The sequence below is a fragment of the Anguilla anguilla genome, chromosome 13 (genome assembly GCF_013347855.1).
Source record: "Anguilla anguilla isolate fAngAng1 chromosome 13, fAngAng1.pri, whole genome shotgun sequence".
Lineage (NCBI taxonomy): Eukaryota > Metazoa > Chordata > Actinopteri > Anguilliformes > Anguillidae > Anguilla > Anguilla anguilla.
Genome location: NC_049213.1, coordinates 2158013 through 2181024, shown reverse-complemented (window position 1 = coordinate 2181024; position 23012 = coordinate 2158013). Strand labels below are relative to the sequence as shown.

Below are 23012 nucleotides of genomic sequence, written 5' to 3'. Positions count from 1 at the left end.
TGAAGCGGCGGGTGTTATGGCTTTCTCCCCGAATGTTAGTTCCACCGCCGGCCGCTGCTCGCTGGGAGCTGGGCTCGCCTCCCCTCCCCCCCCCCCCCCCATTCCCTCCGGTCTCCTCTCTTCCATCGCTGGATTTATCTCGCTCTCCTCCTCCTCTTTCAGGCAGGACGCTAACGCCCTTCCCATTGTCCTTCTCTAATTCCCCATGCAAACAGGCGGATCTGATGGCTCCAGCATAGGCGGATCTGATGGCTTCATCCGGGCGCATCTCCCCGGTCACGCCCGTGGCTGCAGCCTCTCACAGTGATGGCCTTTTGATGGCGTTCACGTGGCTGTTAGCACGCTTTCAGTGCACCCCCCCGGGGCGAGCGCTGGCTTCGTACACACTGTGCAGGAACTCAATGCATTTACATCACTTGGCAAGTCAAAGCCATGAGTTCAGCCCTAACCTGCAGCATACTACATTACCCAGCATACTATCTTTCCCAGTGTATATATTACCTAGCATACAACATTACCCGAATACAATATTAGCACACTACATACAATATTAATCAGCATACTACATTACCCAGCAAACTATCTTTCCCAGTGTATTATATTACCCAGCATACAACATTACCCAGAATATAACATTAGCACACTACATACTATATTAATCAGCATACTACATTACCCAGCATTCTATCTTTCCCTGTGTATTATATTACCCACCATACAACATTACCCGAATACAACATTAGCACACACATAATAGGCATACTACATTACCCAGCATACTATGCCAGTCTTTCAGCCACATATTCAGCGCTGTCCACCAGTGTAGCAAATTAGTCAGCATAGTAGTGCATTACATTAACAAGTGTACTATTTTTTACCAAATGCTCAGCCTTGACTATGAGTCTACATTATTACTGCTGTACTCCATTAACCAGTTTACTATACTAAAGAGCATACTATTTTAACAAGTGTACTATATTAATCAATGTACTCTATTAACCATTCTATTATATTAACCAATATACTGTACTACATTAACCAGAGTACTATATACTATACTCTTCAAGTGTTTTTATTTTTATAACCATTAATGATTGCTGAGGTTTAGTCCTTTTTCTGAGGAGACAACAGGATTGTTGTTTTTGCTAAATCCTAAAATACCATAAGAAGGTACCAGGAGGCCTTGTGAGACGTTCGAGGGCTGGTCATCTCGACAGCCAGACCTGGAGGCTGTTACCCCTCAAAGCTTATTTAGGTGTGTGAGATTTAAGCATGTGGTACAATAACCTGTATCCAGAAAAGTGAACTAATAAAAACCTGTTCTATATAACTAAGCTTTGTCTCGAAATGTATAAAAATGTGCTTTGAACAAACGATTTTTGGAAGAAATCCCACTGTCCTATCTGAGGGCAGCTGGATTTCTTACGTTGAGATCTCAATAAAGAGAAAACTTTGCTTCATCACACTCTGCCTTGTGGAAATATTTTATAAAGGAATATAGTTTAGTGTAATTTCCATGACAGGTAACCAGTGTACCAACGCTTAATTTGTGCTGGGGCAAGATGGGGCTCCACGTGCCCTTTAAACTTACAAACAGGACCCTATCCTGCCAGGAAGATTTTAATATGCACACAGTGCACTCTAAAAACAGTTCACTGCTTCTGCTAAAAAAGCCAACAATTTACATTGAGGTTTCTGAGTAATTTCTACTTGGGGTAATATTAAGAAAATACTATGAGCCCATAATTGCCTGTTCCTCACTGAATTCACTAGCTGGATGTGTACGATAAGAAACTCAAGATCTGTTGCCGTGTGTCATGGATGTATAAAGTAGACCAATTAAAAATGAAAAGGTGAAACCCTCTAAATTGCTACTTTTTTCTTGATTTCATGGAAAAGGGTAATTTATACAAAAATACTGAAGCAATGAGCAGCTTCATATCGCAATGAATATGAACATGAATATTTAAGTAGGTTCAACAAAATTAAGCTTGGCTATACTAATTGGCTATACTAGCTGTGTCAGTCTTAGTCTGACAATGTATTTACTTAATAATGCCCCAAGCAGAAATTACTGACAATTACTGATTTTTCTGATTCTATTTTTATCATTTGAATACATACAAATGATATCAAGACATCACATGGACTCATTTTCAAAATAAACTATTTTAAATGTACAACATATTGTAATTTTCACTAAGAACTGTATTCAATCATATATTGAATCATATATCTGAATGTGACCAATAATATTAATCAAAAATGACAACACTAGTTATTTGTATGAGGGCTGTCCTTACTGGTGGTTTGCATGTAGTACCAGCTTGTGAAATGTGTAGTTATTTGTGTGAGGGCTGTCCTGTCTGGCAGTTTGCATGTAGTACCAGCTTGTATGTAGTACCAGCTTGTGAAATGTGGTCATTTGTATGAGGCTGTCCTTTCTGGCAGTTTGCATGTAGCACCAGCTTGTGAAATGTGTAGTTATTTGTGTGAGGGCTGTCCTGTCTGGAAGTTTGCATGTAGTACCAGTTTGTGAAATGTGTAGTTATTTGTGTGAGGGCTGTCCTTTCTTGCAGTTTGCATGTAGTACCAGCTTGTGAAATGTGTAGTTATTTGTATGAGGGCTGTCCTTTCTGGCAGTTTGCATGTAGTACCAGCTTGTGAAATGTGTAGTTATTTGTATGAGGGCTGTCCTATCTGGTGGTTTGCGTGTAGTACCAGCTTGTGAAATGTGTAGTTATTTGCATGAGGGCTGTCCTGTCTGGCAGTTTGAGTGTAGTACCAGCTTGTGAAATGTGTAGTTATTTGTGTGAGGGCTGTCCTGTCTGGCAGTTTGCATGTAGTACCAGCTTGTGAAATGTGTAGTTATTTGTGTGAGGGCTGTCTTTTCTGGCAGTTTGCATGTAGTTCCAGCTTGTGAAATGTGTAGTTATTTGTATGAGGCTGTCCTTTATTCACAGCGGTGACGGTGTCCCGGTGACACCGTAGTGAGAGAGAGATGAAGAGAACGAGGCAGAGAGGACTGGGGGTGAGAGGCTGGGTGGGCAGACTCCAATGGCAGGGAAGTGTCCCCAAGAAAGGGGGGTGGGTGGGGGAGCCAGCCAGTCCCACGCAGGTGAACAGGCATCGGGGTACTCTGCCTCAGGAAAGCCCCTGGTCTCTATCGCGGCCTGCAGTGCCCACACAGCATGAACTCTCCGCTCACCAAAACTTGTGCTGAGTGGCTGGAGACAAACACAAATTCTGTTTCTGCGTCAAAATAAAGAATCTTTTTTTTTTAAAAAAACCAGTCTCATCCCATTTTGTCAAAACCCATTTAACATCTTTTCACATCTAAGAAAATACAGCGCCTATGAACTCCCACCGATACAGGAGTAGACCCTACAGAGGCTTTGGCGGTTAGTTATTAAAGTTATTAAATGTGGGATTATGGTGGGAGCGCTCGTTGTGCCTGACGTGACATTTGCACACCGCCTCACAGGTGCCTGGCGTCCTTCTCCGCTTTAACGGAAGACAGATTAATGCCAATAAAACTGAGCCCACGAAGTGTGGGAAGCTCTGAGAGTGAAGGCCTGAGTGAAAGACCCAGTTCTCTCGACATGCAGCAGTTGTTCCTGGGAGCCTGTTCCCAGTGGAGCAGCCTAGCAGAGGATCTGGGAGTTTTTCCCCCACATGCAGTTAGAGAGGCAGCTCTGGCTACTGCTCATAAATATTGATGCAAAATGCATCAAATTCCAGACAGAGTTTCCCTCGGGCTGCAGTACAGATGCATGGACTTCAGTACAGATAGGCACAGAGAAAGTGTGTATATATATCTCTGTACTGATAGGATGAGGTGAAACTAGCATTAGCATATTTCGCTGTCAGTTTGTGTTTTCTCTCGCGGTGAAAACGTGCCTGGTGCGAGCAGGCAAGCCCGCCAGGGAGAGGGAAACTAAAGCCAAGGTCACAGCTCAACCAGGAAGTGCAGCAACGCTGAGAGGCATGTGTCTGAACAGCTGATGATGTTTATTTATACATTAAAAAACAAATAAAACTAGCATTGCTGCCTTCAAGCTGGGTGACAATGGCTTTGTGAGCTGAACTTTAAAATATCTTGCATCAAACTGAATATTAAGTGTCTTGGACACCAAAAAAAAAAAAAAATTTTCAAAAATGAACAAACCAATGGGAAACACCGTATATGAACAAACCAATGAGAAACACTGTATGTGAACAAACCAATGGGAAACACCATATATGAACAAACCAATGAGAAACACTGTATATGAACAAACCAATGGGAAACACCGTATATGAACAAACCAATGGGAAACACCGTATATGAACAAACCAATGGGAAACACCGTATGTGAAAAACCGTATATTAACAGCGTATATTAACAAACCAATGGGAAGCAATGTATATGAACAAACCAATGGGAAGCACTATATAATGGAGAAATACAGGGAATGAGGGAAAGATCTGGGCCATCAAGGGGGACCTGAATTCACTGCTGTCAAGGAAGTGGCATGCACTTATAATGCCTTATGACTGCTAATAGCATCTTATGACTGCTAACAGCACCTTATGACTGACATAATAGCACCTTATGACTGCATTAATAGTACCTTATGACTGCATTAATAGCACCTTATGACTGTCATAATAGCACCTTATGACTGCATTAATAGCACCTTATGACTGCTAACAGCACCTTATGACTGCATTAATAGCACCTTATCAGTGCCTTAATAGTGCCTTATGAATGCATTAATATTGCCTTGTGATGCACTGGTAATGCACGTGCAATGTGTGTAAAACACATTACATCACAGGCCACATGCCATTAAAAAGAAAGCGGGGCTATATTACATTACACTCACTGGTCTCATTCTACACAGCAATGACTTACATTACAGTAAAGGGCTGATATAATCACTAAAAGGGCCGTACAGACTGCATAAAGCATCATAAAGCAGTCATAGTGCAGTCATAGGGCACAGGTCATATGTGGGGCTCATAGAATGTGTCACCGAACTGGCAGGGAAACGAATGCAAGCAAACTAAATGACCCTAAATGAGCAGTGTGATCAGACATGTTTTCAGAGCACAGAAAATAACAGAGAGGAGTTCTGCAAGGAACTTACATCACTGTACACATGCACTAGATTCCAGAATATGGATTTTCTAAACAACTGGATTTGTACCAACTGACAGAAAAGCTCGTGTTCTTGCACGACAGTTATAAACTTTCTTCCCTTCAGAAAGATGTTCTGAACAATTTGTAAAAATCACCTCCCTGAAATACAGGGTTACACACAAAATAAATTGCAGGCAGAGAGACAAGGCATTGTACTGAAGCCCCAAACAGATTAGGAGCAACGTTACCTCAAAGGGTGACAGTTGATATCAAAGCAAAGATCATCACTAGCTGCCAAGAAAGCTTTGTCACAGCTCTGTGTTTAATGCAGTACCACTTCAGCTCAATATCTGGCTGACAGAAGTGAAAAAGATTATGCCATTGAAGAATCTGCCCACTGGCCAATCAACTGCTGACTGGTCCCTGACTGTGCTGCTCATGCTCCCTGGTCTTAACTCCAGGTGAGGGGTGTCAATCCCCTGTCCTGGAGGGCCACAGCATCTGCAGATTTAACTCCAGTCCTGGAGGGCTGCAGTGCCTGCAGGTTCAACTCCAGTCCTGGAGCGCCGCAGTGCCTGCAGGTTCAACTCCAGTCCTGGAGGGCCGCAGTGTCTGCAGGTTTAACTTCAGTCCTGGAGGGCCACAGCGTCTGCAGGTTTAACTCCAGTCCTGGAGGGCCACAGCATCTGCAGGTTTAACTCCAGGCCTGGAGGGCCACAGTGTCTGCGAGTTTAACTCCAGTCCTGGAGGGCCGCAGTGTCTACAGGTTTAACTCCAGTCCTGGAGGGCCGCAGTGTCTGCAGGTTTAACTCCAGTCCTAGAGGGCCACAGTGCCTACAGGTTTAACTCCAGTCCTGGAGGGCCGCAGTGTCTGCAGGTTTAACTCCAGTCCTAGAGGGCCACAGTGCCTACAGGTTTAACTCCAGTCCTGGAGGGCCGCAGTGTCTGAAAGAATTTGTGCTTTCCTTTCAATCAGCAGCCAATTAAGAGCTTCAGAACAAGGTGTGTGGACTCTTTAGCCAATCACGGGCTGAAATGAAACGCACGGACAGCCAGCAGACACTGTGACCCTCAGTAATGGGAGCACTGCAGCGTGATGGTTAGGGACCCAGAGTTTGTCGGGTTTCCTTCCTTGCAGCGCAGTGCTGCAGTTGGTTTCCTAGAAGAAGGCACTTTACTTGAATCGCTTCAGAACAATGTTTATGAAGCTGTAAAGAATGGATTTTAAGAATTGTGCTCTTCACTATGGCTAAGGAGGCTTTCCACTGAAAGGCCCACCTCAGCCGCTGACGCAACACCATATTTCACTGAGTTTCTATGCCAGGGACCACCGATAAATACTACCTTCTATAGTCCAGACACTTTACTTTAGACTCTTCAGACACTTCAGTGAAATCCCTGCAGATTACTGATTTTAAAAGAATTCATTCATTCAAATGAACCGAAGAATTTTCAATTGAGAACAACAACAAAAAAAAACAGGCGTAACAAACTGAAGCAAAAGATTTTATGGTTATCCAATGAAACATGTTTTTAAGTGTGTGTTTGATCCAGGTGTGTTATTTTATCTCAACCTGCAAGTGGAATTCTGCTCTCACCAAGGGCAAATCACTCAGCGCACAAATCCAAGGACCGCAACTTGAGTGAAGTATTGGAGCACACGTATTCAAGTGTAAAAATGAAGAACGCTACATTTTAGACAGTTTTCACACTCCTCGTCATTACACCTGTTCATTCAGGCATTCTTTGCTTTCTCTGTGTATCCAAATGGGTCACGATTCAGTCTGTTAAAGAATCACGAGCCTGTTTATGTGACTTTTTTTTAGCGACTCATCGGCACTAAGTGTGAAATGAAGTTCTTAATGCGCTCCTCTGGCTGGGGGAGTCTGGCGTGCTCCCCAATCTTCTCTCACACGGGAGCGAGGCCCTCAGGAGCAGAGTGCGCCCGTGCCCTGCCTGTTCCACTCCCCAAACCCCTGATAAAAACACACTTCCCTGGCCAGGGCAACCTGGATCTCTCCAGCAAGAGGCCACCACACTCTCATCACCGAATGCGATCTCAGGATTCAGCAGCCATTATAAAAACAGCCTCATTGTGACCCAGTTATACAAGAGACTTTTTTTGGCGTCTCCACCTCATAACTTCAAACCCTGGTCCTCACCCAAGCGTGCCACAGAGAAATGGCAGTTTAACTGTCTCTTCCAGCGTCTGCGCTAAATGGCTCTACTCCACTCTGAATCAGCTGATCAACAGTCGCTGTGCCTAGAAATGAAAATCACTCTTAAAGGGACAGTACCCATTCTGCGGTTTTAAAAATACATAATTTCGGTTTTCAGTGCATGTTTTCCATTGGAAGCTGCACCACTTCTTCCACGCAGTGCAGTAGTGCCAGGTTGCATGTGCCACAGGAAACAGTTCCAACTGAAGATGAGATTAAATCTAATTTTTTTTAAAAGAAAATCAGGTAATATGCACATTTACAACTTAATGTCACTGCTTTGCAGCTATTTAAGGTGTATTTTCTTGCCTTAAATTTGCCTAAACCCATCAATTCATTATAGAGCGAACAGATTGTTAGAAAGTACTGCAAGAAACTTCTAAAATATCCTCAAATAACTGTCTGCGCGAATCAAAAACATACACTAAACCTGAAACGATATTTTAAAACTCCAGAAAGTGAACTATCCATTTAGAATGACTGAACCAACTGACACCCACCCACCCCCCCAAAAAAGAAGAAAATCCTCAGTTAACCAAATCCTGATAGAAGAGAGAAGACCAGAGCAACACCTCAAAGATAAGATTTCACCGATAGATGTGTTCAGTAAGGTCTAGGAGCACTTGTTCAAGATTGTCTCTCACACAATGATAGATGTCTTCAGTAAGGTCTGAGTATGTGTTCAAGGTTGTCTATCTCACACTGATAGATGTGTTCAGTAAGGTCTAGGAGCACTTGTTCAAGATTGTCTCTCACACACTGATAGATGTCTTCAGTAAGGTCTGAGTATGTGTTCAAGGTTGTCTATCTCACACTGATAGATGTGTTCAGTAAGGTCTAGGAGCACTTGTTCAAGATTGTCTATCTCACACTGATAGATGTGTTTAGTAAGGTCTGAGTATGTGTTCAAGGTTGTCTATCTCACACTGATAGATGTGTTCAGTAAGGTCTCGGAGCATGTGTTCAAGGTTGTTTATCTCACACTCATAGATGTATTCAGTAAGGTCTAGGAGCACTTGGCCCTCTTTTTCCTGAATATCCTTCCCTTTCTCACCAGAACACAGGAAACAAGCGATACCTGCTTTCAAAGAAGTTAGGGATAAACGCTTGGGCCACTGACAGATTCTTGGACTCTTTATAACAGAGTTAAATATGCAGGAAGACTGCATGTCATACATCACTACTGAGAATGTAGACACGTGTTAAATTGTTTTTTTAAATAATAAATGCTTTATTACAGTGCAATAAAACATTTATTATAAAAGGCTTTGAAATTTGTACAACGATGTCTTGTCTAAACGTTTTAATGAAATTTAATGCAGTATATACAATCTGAAGACTGCAGTGCACTGCTTTTGTTGTCTAGTAAACCTATTGGCACAACACAAACATGAAATGCTACTTATTAGTTTGCGAAATGAAAAATTGCCACCACTGATGTGGAATGTTTTGTCAACCAATCCTGACACATTTTTTTAACTATCCATTATATATGATATTACAAATATATAAATGTGTTTTTCTTCATCAGTACTTTTTAATACCCTATGTTTTTGTACAAAAAATTAGATAAGAAAATGAATAATAGATAAATCACAATAACTTTCAAAATTGAAATTAACATGAAGAAACTGTAAATATCTTGATGAAGGAATGACAAAATAGTTTCTGTCATCTTGCTATTTTAACAAGCAGAACACACTACTGTCTGTTAAAAAACACATGCGAGCCTTTCAACTTCAACTACAACTTAATTTTAAATTAAAACTGTAACAATTAAACTGTAAAAAGACCACAAGATGCTGTACAGGCTGTACAGTAAACAGCATCATTTCAGGAGAAGCCAGTGGACTGGAGCATGCAGTGGCCTGTTAAAGCACTGCTTCACAGAGCAGGGCCATCGCTATGGCTCGGTGTCAAAAGCTAACCCTGACCATGAGGCCCCATGGGGAGGCGCTTGATTGGCTGTAGCATCACCAAGAGAAGGAAGGTTGGAGGTCATTGGTTCAGTGTGATCCATCTGGCCAATCGGGTGCCGGCTGCCTGTCTGCAGCCAGTGACTGACTGCGCACTGGGCACACCTTCCAGCTCAGCTGGAAGGAGGCCAGAGTGGCGGGATTCAGTCAGCATTGGTCTGAATCGTCTGAAACGCAACTGAAATGAGATTATTTTCCTGCTCAGAGACACCGTTTGGCAAATTTAGCTAAAACTAACCGGCCAAACGTAATTTGGGGAGAAAAGGCGCAATTCTGGAATTCACTGCAAGTCAAAGTGCAAATATTGGCAAATATTGCCAAATATTGGCAGAAACCCACACAGGAACTCAGCAGGATAAAAAAAGCATCCAAGAGCAGTGTTTATTGATCCTGTTTGCGAGTCATTACACCTGTACACCTCCGTACATGCACTCTGTGTATGCGTCCGTGGCCCTTTTTATGAATCCCGCACTCACGCAGTTTGTACGCATGTTGTGCATTGTGCAAATGTTATACTGGGACGCTCGGCAATAAAGCTTTACGTTCAAAACTTTTCAGTATTTGGATGAATAAAGGAGTACAAATACTATTATTGACTCCATATTACTGTTTCTAAGGAGTCCTTTTTTCCAGTAGAAAACCATGGGACATAAAAAGAGATTAAAAAAAGAAACAATAAATTAGATTTTGCAATAACTGAGTGAACTCAGTTTGTCCAAATGTTAGCGCTGATCAGATTACATTTTTAGTATGTGAAACAATGTGACCCTGCACTAACACAACACAGAAATGACAGCACTAATCTCTGCTCTTCATATGTTTTAATCCCTGGATGAATGCCAGCATTTCTATTAATATCTACTGCAAAAATTATCCAAATGTATTTTTAGTAATAATTCAGTTTTTGGAGTGTTTTTGCGTGGAAATCTTAAATTTACACAAGAAATACCACCTTATTTTATTTGTCAAGTTTGGGGGGAAAAAAAGCATTTGCTGTTTTCCTGCAGACAACCTGCAGTAAAATGAAAATATGAAGCTGTTCTCACTGCGGCTAACAACTGAGCCATCAGTACTACAACTGCCCAATGGTCAGTGTCAGGTACCTTCATTACAAAGCATCCATATCAGCACAATCTCACTCTCTGCTCAGTGCAAAATCAACTCTGAGATTGCATAGTCTGCTTGTGGTCCCTTTTGGACTCATAGACAATCTACAATTAAAATTCAGTCGTTTGATAGAGATTTTTAGTAAAGCAAGTTAGAAAATTACATCTCACATACAAAGCAGACATTACAACAAGAGCAACCTGGGCTCATTCCCAACTCATCATATATGGATGTTAGGACAGAAGCCCTCAGCTTCACCATACTGACACAGAGTCCTGTGATGCCACCTCTGGATGTCCTAGGCATCCCACAGACTTCAATGGAAACCGTCTGTGATTCACGTTGATGCCAAGGGCAGGGCTGACGGACGTCCAGGCTTTCCACCGGAATGTCCGGCTTTCAAAATATTTGCACATGGTTTGTGGTCCCGACCGGTCAATTAACACCCTCCATACCCCACCCCACCCCCCAAAAAAGGACCACAATGTAAATAAGCCTTTGGGCTTTATTGTGTTTTTATCCTTTTGATGATTTCTGTATCTGGGGCATCTCTGGCTAGAGGGGGCACTTGTATTTTAATGATCAATAAAGAATTTCAATCAATCAATCAACCAATCAATATAATGTCCGGTCAGAGTAACAAATGGAAGACATTCGTTAACGTTAAAGTTTAAAATGCTCCCCCCGGTCCGACTGCTGCCAGCTTTCACAAATTAATTTTATGAAGTCATTACTTTAATATTGCATTGTGATTTCGATTATGTTAAAATATGGCAAGGTGCACTATTCCCTTTTACCCTTGACGTCCATATAACATGTTTACCTTTGGGGTAAGCATAAGATGCTGAGGGTTTCTATTATAGTCTATGGGGATGCCTAGGGCATCAGGAAGTGATGCCAAAGGACTCTTCTGCATCGGTATAGTGACGCCAAGGGCTTCAGCCCAAATGGCAGTACGTGAGGAGCTGGGAATAACACCAGGCTGACAAGAGCTGGAGAGCAAAAGTTCAGAGCAAAAGTTCATCAAGGCCTCTGAGAGCAAGACAAAAAAGTGTTTTTAATATTAAAAAGAAAATTTTAGGTCTAGTCTGTAAAGGTGCCTCTGTAGACATTTGCTGAAAAGTGAACAGGAAAACAGATTCGTTCCAGGGCAGGAGAGCAACTGTTACATTTGATTTAACCCTGAATCAACTTTCATTTGACTTTGAGTGTACTGTGGCCTTTTAATAGTTACAGAACCGATAACTAAAGCATGTGTGTCACACTTCATACTTGCTGCATCGCTGCGAGTGGACTGCGCAGTCTGTTTGGAAGAGAACTCCCACAGTAACCAGACAGTACTTCCTATCAGGACGTGGATTGTGAAGGATGTTAACATTAATGAAATGTATTGAGACCGAGATTCTATCTTTTAAATTCCCCGTGAGGGACTTTCGGAGAAGAAAAGGATTGTAATTTCAATTAATTCGGGACTCTGTGCTTTTAATTTAATAAGGTTATGCAAATCAGGATGCTCCTATCTGCGATTAATCAGAATTTAAAAACAAAGCTTTCAAAACATTATGCAGATGCATATTAAATAGCTGTATTTTCAAACTTGGGAGTACATTGGAACAGTGCTGTGTCCCTTATTTAACAAATTAATCCTCTGCTGTTGATCTAAAGTGATAATTTAATCTCCATTAAAAGGCTTTTTTTCCACAAGGAACATACAAAAAAAGACCCTGAAAAACACGCTTTCACAAATGGACTACAACGGAATTCTCACACAAAGCCGCCATGGTTCTTTCACAAATGGACTACAACGGAATTCTCACACAAAGCCGCCATGGTTCTTTCACAAATGGACTACAACGGAACTCTCACACAAAGCCGTCAGGGTTCTGTCACAAACGACGAGCCGTTTGCCTGCGTCCTACTGCACACTCCTTACCGCCCACACTCCGTAATTTAGCACTTTATTTGGCTGGCACCAGGACAGAAGCTGTTGAGCTCATAATTACCACTACCCAGGAACCGCTCAATGTGTTTCAGCCAGTTGTCTTATTCCCATTGACACAAGGAGTCAATTTTGCTTTACTGTACAATTCAATTAACAAACAAATAACAATGTCAGTAATTCTTTTGGGATACAATCTAATGAAATTTTCTGTCAAACTGCAGCACTTTTCCCATTTGATGATTAATTAATAAGTACATTATTAAGTAAAATATGAGAGGAGAAAAATAATAGCAATGAATTTAAATATTTATATAGCTGTCTACTATATAATTTTATACACTACATTTTAATAAAAATTATAATAATGTGTCATGATCATATTTCATTATATCGTAATACAGAGAATCTAATCATGAAGCTGTTGTCTTGAAAATGTTCACTTTCAGTGAAATATTTTTGAAAGAGTTTCTACAGTATGCAAATAGAAAACACACCTTAAGTGATTGTTTGTGCTTCACATTAATTTGGTTTTGCCATCCTTAGACATTGCCTAATTAAATAAACCATGAGGAAAATAATTCAACATGAAGTAATACCTCAAAAGCTCGATTGTCAGGGGGAAAAAAACATACCATACTGTTATCCACTTCAGTTTAGAGGAACAACAGACGCTGGCTTTGTATCATCACAAATAAAAAACATAGCGTAATGTTGTTCACTTCCTATCACAGTAATTCCATTTTAATTTAACACGCTACGCTCCAGACGGTATACCAGCATAAGAGTGCCAGTGGATACCACGCTGTTAATGCTCGGTGCAACGCTGCAGTGAATCACCGTTTGCAAATTGGCTCTCGTGAGCCAACTCATTCATACCCGCAGGCAAATGCGGAACACACGCACTTCTAAACAGCACATCTCCAAAATCCAAGGGATAAAGAAGTCTTGTTAGGCCTTCTGGTTCCCCGACTTGTCAGGGTAAACATAAGTATGCCTGCTTAATCTGTATAAAGGGGTAAGAGTATTTTAGATTAAACAGAAATATAATTTAAAAAAACACAGAACACTGATAACCCACAAGGGGTAATTGATGTTAAAGAAGAACAGCGTTCTACGCGTTGAAATAATTACCTTTTAACATTCCCTTCAGCTTCCCGATAAGCAGACAGCCTTGGATAACTGTATTCACAACGTTATATTTCCACTTCAGGATATGGGAGTATATGGTTGGAAAAATAGTTACATCCAGGGAGACATTAATATGCAGATTTGAAGAACTGGCATCGTTACGCTCTGTTATCTTTGTGGAAGAACTACCCTGGGCTAGCTCTCAACTGCACGGAAACACACGTGTGTGTGTGTGTGTGTGTGTGTGTGTGTGTTGGGGTTCAAACACACGAAACAGACTGAACAGACGTGGGGGAAGCTGGTGTCGGGGGAGAGACGGAGCGCGCTGACAGTTTGGCCAGCCCACGCTCGTCCGAGCCGTCCCCCCGGTCTGGCTATCGCGCCTCTGTGCTCGTCTCTGAGCCGCTCTATGGCTCTGCGATCTGGACGACGGTAAATCCCGATTCAGATGTAAATAAGCAGCACTTAGAGGCGGCAGACGGAAGACAGAATCCATCACGTGGGAAAGGGACACCCGGAGGTGAAACCAGAGCACGCAGACAGCAGAGAACGAGTAACAGGAAAGAAGATTAATGAATAAATGATATGCCAGAACCTCTCCTTCTCACTTTCATCCTGGAATAAAAAAGCGCTTGTCGTAATTCAGTAAGAGGTACTTACCCTCTGTTGGTCACAATCGCCTTCTTCAAGTGAACATAGCTAGCTGGGAAGATGCCCTGTGAAAGAAACAGAGAAGAACATCAGAACATCACATTTTCCATACTGAGAATTACAGCACGGCTAGGGAATTTAGCAACGTCACAGTGGGCATTCCAAGAAGTCACGCCAAGATGCATAATTCAGAATCATCTTTTCACGGTTCAAAACGCAGCACTGTCATGGTGCAAAGAGCTACCCTTCCACAGATACCTTCTTTGGATATTTTAATGGGCCTCCTATATTACTAAATGAATGCATTTCATAAATGACATATTTTTGAGTTAGAGATAAAAATTAATCCGTTTTATAAGAGTGTGGTTTACATGTCTATAATATTATTGCTATCTGGTATGCAGATACATGTTGGACATAGATCAATGCCATATGGCGTCCTGTTTTAAAGATGCTTCCATGTATGTAACCAAGTGCAGTAAACAGACGCTGCACTGCGCCGGTAGAGATTGTCCGATCAATGTACAGTATCTGCAGTTATCCAGTTTAATCACGCCACATTGATTTAGCAGAGACTCTCTCCCAGAGTGCCTTGCAGTGTTGCTGAGCATACGGGCATTACCCAGATTTACAGTAGAAATGACACCGGACCTGGCCAGCTACGTTCTCAGAAGAACCAGCGTGCCTGTACCCCCGGATGGCTTTCTTGCCTGCTCCAGTCGCGCGCATATTTATTTCACCGTTCTCTATTGGCGGCCCGTCCTGAACAGCGCACTGGAACCATAAACCAGGGCCATAACACAGGAGCTGGGCGCTTTCCATTAGCAGTACGCTAACGGGCTTTCCGTTAGCAGTATGCTAACGGTACTCAGCCTCAGTATGTTTGTTTCCGTTAGCAGCACGCTAACGGTACTCAGCCTCAGTGTGTTTGTTTCTGTTAGCAGCACGCTAACGGTACTCAGCCTCAGTGTGTTTGTTTCCGTTAGCAGTACGCTAACGGTACTCAGCCTCAGTGTGTTTGTTTCCGTTAGCAGCACGCTAACGGTACTCAGCCTCAGTGTGTTTGTTTCCGTTAGCAGTACGCTAACGGTACTCAGCCTCAGTGTGTTTGTTTCCGTTAGCAGCACGCTAACGGTACTCAGCCTCAGTGTGTTTTTTTCTGTTAGCAGCACGCTAACGGTACTCAGCCTCAGTGTGTTTGTTTCCGTTAGCAGTACGCTAACGGTACTCAGCCTCACTGTGTGTGTAGTGGGTTCAGAGGGCTGAGGACGGCTCTGGGAGGTGGATGTTAAGCGGTGGGTGTCTCCATTACGCATGGCCTTGAGATCGGTGCGTAGGCACAGCTCCTGTTTTACACCAGCACTTAAAGACCAAAGGGAAAGGTTGGCGGGCATCGAGGCTGGCGATAAAAACAGGGACAAACACAAACTCGTGTGTATGAATAAACATGGCGCACAGATATAAAAACTTTATGAATAAAACTTTATTATTTCATAAAACTGCAGTAAAAACCTAATAAAACAATGCTATAAACAAATGGCTTTGCCAAAAAAAATAAGTTTTGTGCCAGCAAACATGCCTCTGTGGCTTAGATTGATCAGCCTGTTACAGCAAAAGCACTTCCCCACAGTCCACCAGCCAGTTGTCAAATTCACAAGCCTTTTCTTTTTTTCTTTGCAGGAAACCTTTGTTCAGGACTATCAAGATTAAGCCACTTATCTATCAAATACCGAATCTGTAGTTTTAGTGCTATTAGATGCAACAATGCAAATTTACATCCTTCTTTTTTTACTGGCATAAAAAGGTTCAATAAGTCATTAGTTTGCACAGATCTGATCACTCAGAGCGCTGGTGGATGATGGACACCAGAGGGCGATATAGAAATACAATGGCTTCCTATGAGAGGACGTTTACACATGATGAGGTCCCGGCAGAAGGCGATGGTGGCGGTAGGATAGCGGGTTTTATAGTGCTGTGTGTAGAAGGTCGTGCACATTTCTCCTTTTTAAAAACGCATCAGCAGCCAGCGAATCATTTTAATCGCGCTCGGCATCACGGTCGGCCGAGGAACATCGGTACTGGTGCATCTCTACAGAATTACACGCAGATTAGACCCATTACAACTCCGAAGAAGAAAAGCATATAACCATAAAACACCATCAGTCAGACCCATAAAAATATCATAACCGGAATTAGTGCAAAAGGAGGAGTGTTCCGAGGGGGGGGCGGGTGTGGGGGGATGGGATGAGGATGAGTGGGGGGTGGGAGAGAAAGCACAGCGTGGTGGAGGGGGGGGGGGGGGGGGGTTGAGTTATATCATCCTTGCATTAACCTTCTCATGGCCTTTTCAGTCACTAGGGGGGTACTTCACAAAGCAGGATTACTGATTGAGCTGGATAACTGCATTGCATGAAATTCAGAACTGCTCTTTTTACTTCAGTCCATGTTCCAGATCAGGGAGGGTCCTGGGTCCTCAGCGCAGTTATCCAGCTAACTCAGTAATCCTGCTCTGTGATACAGGGTTTTACTCAGTGCAGTTATCCAGCTAACTCAGTTAACCTGCTCTGTGATACAGGGTTTTACTCAGCACAGTTATCCAGCTAACCCTGTAAGCCTGCTCTGTGATACAGGGTTTTACTCAGTGCAGTTATCCAGCTAACTCAGTAATCCTGCTCTGTGATACAGGGTTTTACTCAGTGCAGTTATCCAGCTAACTCAGTAATCCTGCTTTGTGAAACAGGGCCCAGGTCTTCAGCATCAGAAGACGTTCAGTGTTTAACCAGCAGGGGGCAGTAGAGATGGGCTTCCTGACTGGAACTCATGAGGAAGAAGGGTTACTGAGGTGGGGATTACTCTAAGCGGCCGTGAGATAAACGTGTTTTGGGGACCCCTGGTCACACAATTTATTTTACCATGAATGTTAGGGGCTATTTTTTTCCTGACATTTGTGATTTTTAAATTGGCCACATTTCCACAGGTTTCTAAAATCAGATTAATAAATGCTCTCTAGGTACCCAGGATACTAAATATTCACATACATTTTTTTATTAATCCATTTGCTCAGCAGAAGCCTTGTTCAGGGTCTGCTGTGTTGGTTGCTTTTTGACATATATTACCCTCCCATACTTCTGTATGTTTGCTTTGGTAATTCAAGTTGAGCATCTTTTCCATATCCACAGCTAGCGCATGAATCTCAGTGTGTGGTCCAGACCCGGTCTCATAAAGTTTATTCAGCAGTACTGCCTGGTGAGGAGAGGGATACAGTCATCCCTGTAATGGGGCTTAATCTTTCCTCTCATTACACGCAGCCCCATTAAAACACCCTGACTATTAAACGCGTCCACCACGTGTGCAGCAAGCCCATCACAATGAGAGCAGCGTCCTGCTCCCATCCCCCGGCGGTTCAGCTGCATGGTTAATGCTCCCTGGGGTTTAGACACTGGAGTGGACTGCGGGCAGTGCTGGCCTTAAATGAACTCATAGGGCTGGCATTCAGCCAGTGGACCCCAGTGACTCTGGATGTTTTATTTAAGTTGAGGTTTAACCTGCAGCATCACAGAGATGACTGACAGGAGAATGGTTAGGTTTGTGTGGATTTCTCATGGATGGACCTGCAATGTGCGAGGACACACACACACACACACACACACAGACACAGACAGACACACACACACACACACACACACACACACACACATTTACTTCCATTTATTTTCTTCAGTAAAGTACCCTTGAGTGGAAACTCTATCAACATGGAAATTTCGCCCAAATTGGTTTCTTCCAGCATGCAGAACAGCACCAAACACCCTTATAGTTAATTATTAATAATCATCTACAGAGGTTCCCACAGTGGTCACGATAAGAGTATGAGTTCGTGATCTGCAATACAAACACAGATTACCCGCATATATGGAGCACCCTAGAGTGGAAGCGCTGATCTCGGATCAGTTTGTCTTTTAGCTCATAATGGAGAAGGGCAGGATATGGCTGGGGAAGACTGATCCTAGGTCAGCCGTCTCTGTGCTCTGTGGCTCTGCTGTAGCACGCGATGGTGAAGCCTCGTAATCTGCCGTCTGTTCCTCAGCCCGAGGCCAGAAAAACTCCCAGAGGCCCTCACACCAGCTCAGCTAAACCACACACATCCAGGTGTGCTGGCATAAAGATCTTAAAACCCTACGTTTGAACATACCAGCACTAAGACCCCAAAAATTAATTTTTATCCTCTGTAACCTCATGAACAAAATTGTTGCACCACTTTGCAGAAACATATACGGTAAGGGGCATTCAATAAAATAATATTTTTGGAAACTTTGCACTGCAACATGTTTTTGTCAACAAAGACACACATAGTATTTACTTTTTATTGCCAGGTATCAGGAGGATATGCTAAACTATATTTTAATGAAGGGGTGAATTAAATGAACTATATTTGCTCATTAAATTGGTTGTGGTGACAGAAAGTCTGGGAATCTCTGCTCTACAGCGAGACTTTGAGGGTAGGCCTCTACCTGGGCTAATATTTTCTTTACTTTAACGCACACAGGAAAATGTAGGCTATGCTTTGTCCAATCAAAAGGAAAAACAAAAATAATAACTATCAGGCTCTGGAGGACTCATTCCAGTTAATCCCAGCAAATTTTACAACTGACCCCTCAAACAGCCAGCGAGACGCCGTGCGATCTACATTACATGTGACCTCATTCAGCGGAGCTCACACCAGGCTTCTTTCTCTAACTAGCGCGTAAACGCGTCTATCACAGCACGCCGATCTTACAGACCATACCACCGATTCACCACATACGCCCCAGAGCGAGATTCCAACCGCCCGTCTCCACACATAAATAAATAACTCCACCGCACGGCTGTACCGTGCGTTCCATTTTCCGGAATCTTGACTTCCGGAATGATCCATTCGCACGCCAGAGTGCGCCTTCCTTTCGAGAGCTCTTCAGCGGTTTGTTCTGTTAACGGGTCGGAGCTCTGAGGCTTTCCACGCCATGTAACACAGAGAGTCAGACCAAACGTGAGGGAACAGGCGCAGCACAGCGGCTCTGGGTCCGTGCAAGCATCCACTGCATGAATAAAGGCCGCTTTTTAAATGATTAATTTGCTCAGCTTGCAGTCAGACAGAATTACTCAGCTAACGTTCCTTGTGTATTATTACAGGGTAGAGTCTGTTGTAGGTTCAACCGTGGTACCACCTCATGGGTTCTGAACCTAGAACCGTCTGGTTTGCAAGCTCAATTCCCAGTTTCACACCTTAGACCACTACACCGGTTCTCTTCCGTCTTTGAGTTAGAGAATGTGGGAAATAAAATGGTCCTAGCTAACTGGTCTAGCAGAACTGGGTCAAAACTCAAAAACTGTTTAAATGCTGAAAACACTTTTGCAGATCCCTGAGAATGTTCTATAAACACATTGACTACTGACTAAATTGAATAAAACACACAATCATATCATATAGAAGTCAAACTCTGTTGTAATTATTGGTGAAATTTTATTTTATTTTTTTCTAGAAATTGTCAGACATCTGCTAATATTTTGCTGGGGTCTGAAGGGCTAAAGTAACTATTTGACCTAGGTCTCAAATCTACAAATAAGGGCATGAAACGAGCATTATTATCTGGAACTAGCCTAGCATACCACAGGCTAAGCCTGAGGCACTACAGCAGTGATGATGCCACTGCACAGAGCTGCTGTAGCCTTCCATAATCCCTCCCTGCCTAAAGGACAAAATACACAGACACACACAGACACATACAGACACACCTCTCTCTCTGCTCACTTCCCTTCCCTGCGCACAGAAGGATGCCTGATACTTCCACAATGCGGAGCTCTCCCGCTAAGGGCGGGCGAGGGTCCTAAATCTCACCAGGTTTATAGAGAGAAGGAGGGAGAGAGAGCGAGAGAAAGAGAGAGAGCAAGAGAAAAAGAGAGAGGGAAAGAGAGAGAGAGAGAGCGAGAGAGAGCCCTGAAGGTCTGTTACACTTGTCAAGGGGAGGACACAGCAGAGGTTCAGGTGTGCAGTGGAGCGTTTGACACGGCTGTCCAAAGCACTTCCTCTAAGTCCAACTTGTTATTCTGCACGCCGATCTGCCCCAGAAGAGCCAAGTACATGGAAAAAACCACAGAAGGAGATAATGAACACATTTCCTGTCTTCTCATTGCTGTCTTACAGGCTCTGGGGCATGAGGGCCAAATATGAAAGTACCTCAGAGTCTTTGACCTAAATGTCCAACTGTGGGGGAAAAAGCTGTTTCTTGTTCCTGTCACTTCCCAACGCACTGAATGTATTTGATAGTTACAATACAACCACATGTAGTTCATATTAGTATTACTAAATTGCTGTTTTTCAGCAGTTTAAAGGACAATGGGCCACTAAAAAATGGAATAAGCCAAAACTGAAAATTAAAAATGAGTTCAGTACTGAAAGTTGTGTGAAATATAATCCTGCCGAAGAGGAGAGGATCAGGTCTGGAATACTGCTGCTTCACGTCGGCACTGAGGAACAGGACAGGCATTATGTGGGTCCAATGAAACTGAAAATGAATTGCTCTTCGTTTTGTACTGTCCTCTGTATCATGATCTGAGATTGCGTTTGTTTAAGAAGATCAACAGTGAACATTTTGATGATTTTTGATGGAAGGTTCTGAAATAATGAAAGGCCTGTGGGAGAAGGAAGCATTTGCCTTTGTGGATTTTCTAGATAAAGCATGGACACTAAGAAAGCACGTTGTGTAGGTACCTATGGGGTCCTATGTTTGTTGCATTAAGTTTGTATTATTATGGTATATGACCAGGAAGTCTTTGTGTCTTATATATTATTATAATCTGGTGTTATGTAATCCCATTTGGGATGGACCACTTAGGTGGCATGACACGAGAATAAAATAAAATTGATTCATTCATTCATTCATTCATTCATTTATTCATTCACTTATTGATTCACATCCATAAAAACCACATGCTTTAATGACTGCATTGTGTATATATATACTATAGTATATATGCAATGCAGTATAGAAAGTACTGTAACAGCGACACAGTCTTTGTTGTTCTGGCTCTGTACTACAGCACACTGGATAACAATGAAAGAATGAATATTAAGCTAAAGTGTAGACTGTCAGCCTTAATTTGAAGGTATTTTCATCCACATCAAGGGGAACGGTGTAGGAATCACACCCTTTATATGCATAGTTCCCCCACTTCACCATAGCTTTATGTCCTAACCAAGTACCCTGCTGCTCAAACTGTTCTCTTTGACAGGAATCCATCCTTTACACTGTTCGCCCGCTGCTGCTCTCATTGGAAAGGCTTGCAGCTCACAGCTGTGTCACAGCTCCCGATTCTGCATTCCAGAGCTACACTCCCCATCTAATGAGACCAGTCGTTATTGGCTGGCCAGCTGTAACACAGGTCTTTATTGGTGGGCCAGCTCTAACAGAAGAGACCATGAGACAGTCTCTCAGCCCACACCATCAAATGCTTAATACACCATTTTAAACACAAAATGAACCTCCAACTCTCCTCTTCATTTTGCATCAATTTGCTTAACTGCATGACGCACTGTTGTCCATAGAGATTTTATTTGCTTAAAATGTAATAAAAATAACAATGGAAATTTCTTTCCTGTCGTATATATGTTTTTTATGTTTGTATAGTAAATTTCCTTAGATTATAAATCCGTATTTATGATGTTTTGGGCATTAAAATTGGGTTCATGACCACAATAATGAAAGAGTTTGGAATAACAGAGCTCTAACTGTAGCTAATATAGTTTTCAGATATCAAACAGGAGTGCTATATCATAGGATTGTTTTGTGTTGCATCAGTGCTGGTTTTTTGGATGTTTAAAACCACAAGATGTTGCAGAAGTCTACTCTGTTGAAGACCATGTCCAGAACTCACTCAACATTGCACTCAATAATGGCCAGGTCTCCCTATGGCAATCAAGGACAGAGAATACTGTACTTCAAATCAGAAAGGGACAGAGAAGTGTAAGTCCAATCAGAAAGGGACAGAGAAGTGTAAGTCCAATCAGAAAGGGACAGAGAAGTGTAAGTCCAATCAGAAAGGGACAGAGAAGTATAGGCCCAATCAGGGACATGCATCACACACAACTCTGATCCCTTCCTGAATCAGCTTGCATACTTTAATAATACTGTCTTACTGTCTTAATCCTCCATCTCAGACTCTGACTAAATTGCATAGTATCCGACTCTAACGCAACAAATCATTCTTACCAGCATTTGAGACTGAGAAAGACAGAGATTTGTCAAAACGTCACATTTATATCAAGTGCTGAACCAAAACCCAGCGCCCGTAATCCTCCATATCTCTCAGACACAACCGTTCTGGCCTGGGGAAGATGCTCACTCAGCAGCCGAAGGTCAGGCGGGTCCAGAATGTCACACGCACATCAACTTTTGACTGACTGAACTGCAGTCTGCTAAAAGCTGCCATCCTGTCCTCTTGAGCAGATCGACTGCTAGTGGGCACCCTTGAGACAGCGCTCAATGTTTGTGCCCAGAGGAGCGAGATATCAAAGCTCAGAGACACAGCAGGCCGCTGACGGGGCCACGAGGGATCAGTCTCCTCAGTGACAGGTTCCCCTTCCAGAGACTGCTCCCAAAGGCCAGGCCATACACACTAACTGAGACTGAGGCTGCTGTGGATGCTAAATGTGTAGCCTAAACGAAATAGAAAAAATGCAGCTGATGCTAAAGATGTAGCTTTAACTAAAGACCCAGAGGTTGTTAAAAACATAGCAGATATGTTCTCAGTCAGAGGATTTTGCTGCTGTTCACCTGGATGAGTGCTATATTAGACGTTAGCCCTGGGGAACAATACATTAGCCCTGAGG

General features: G+C 42.7%; 1 protein-coding gene across 12 annotated transcripts in view; it reads right to left on the bottom strand.

The window, feature by feature from the left end:
• Nucleotides 1-23012, bottom strand: part of dock3 (dedicator of cytokinesis 3) — a 312362-nt gene that overhangs the window by 170651 nt on the left and 118699 nt on the right. For all 12 annotated transcript variants that reach the window (XM_035388217.1, XM_035388222.1, XM_035388223.1 and 9 more), the window contains exon 4: nt 14159-14214. In XM_035388217.1, coding sequence (XP_035244108.1) covers nt 14159-14214 — 56 coding nt within the window. The remainder of the gene's footprint in view (nt 1-14158; nt 14215-23012) is intronic.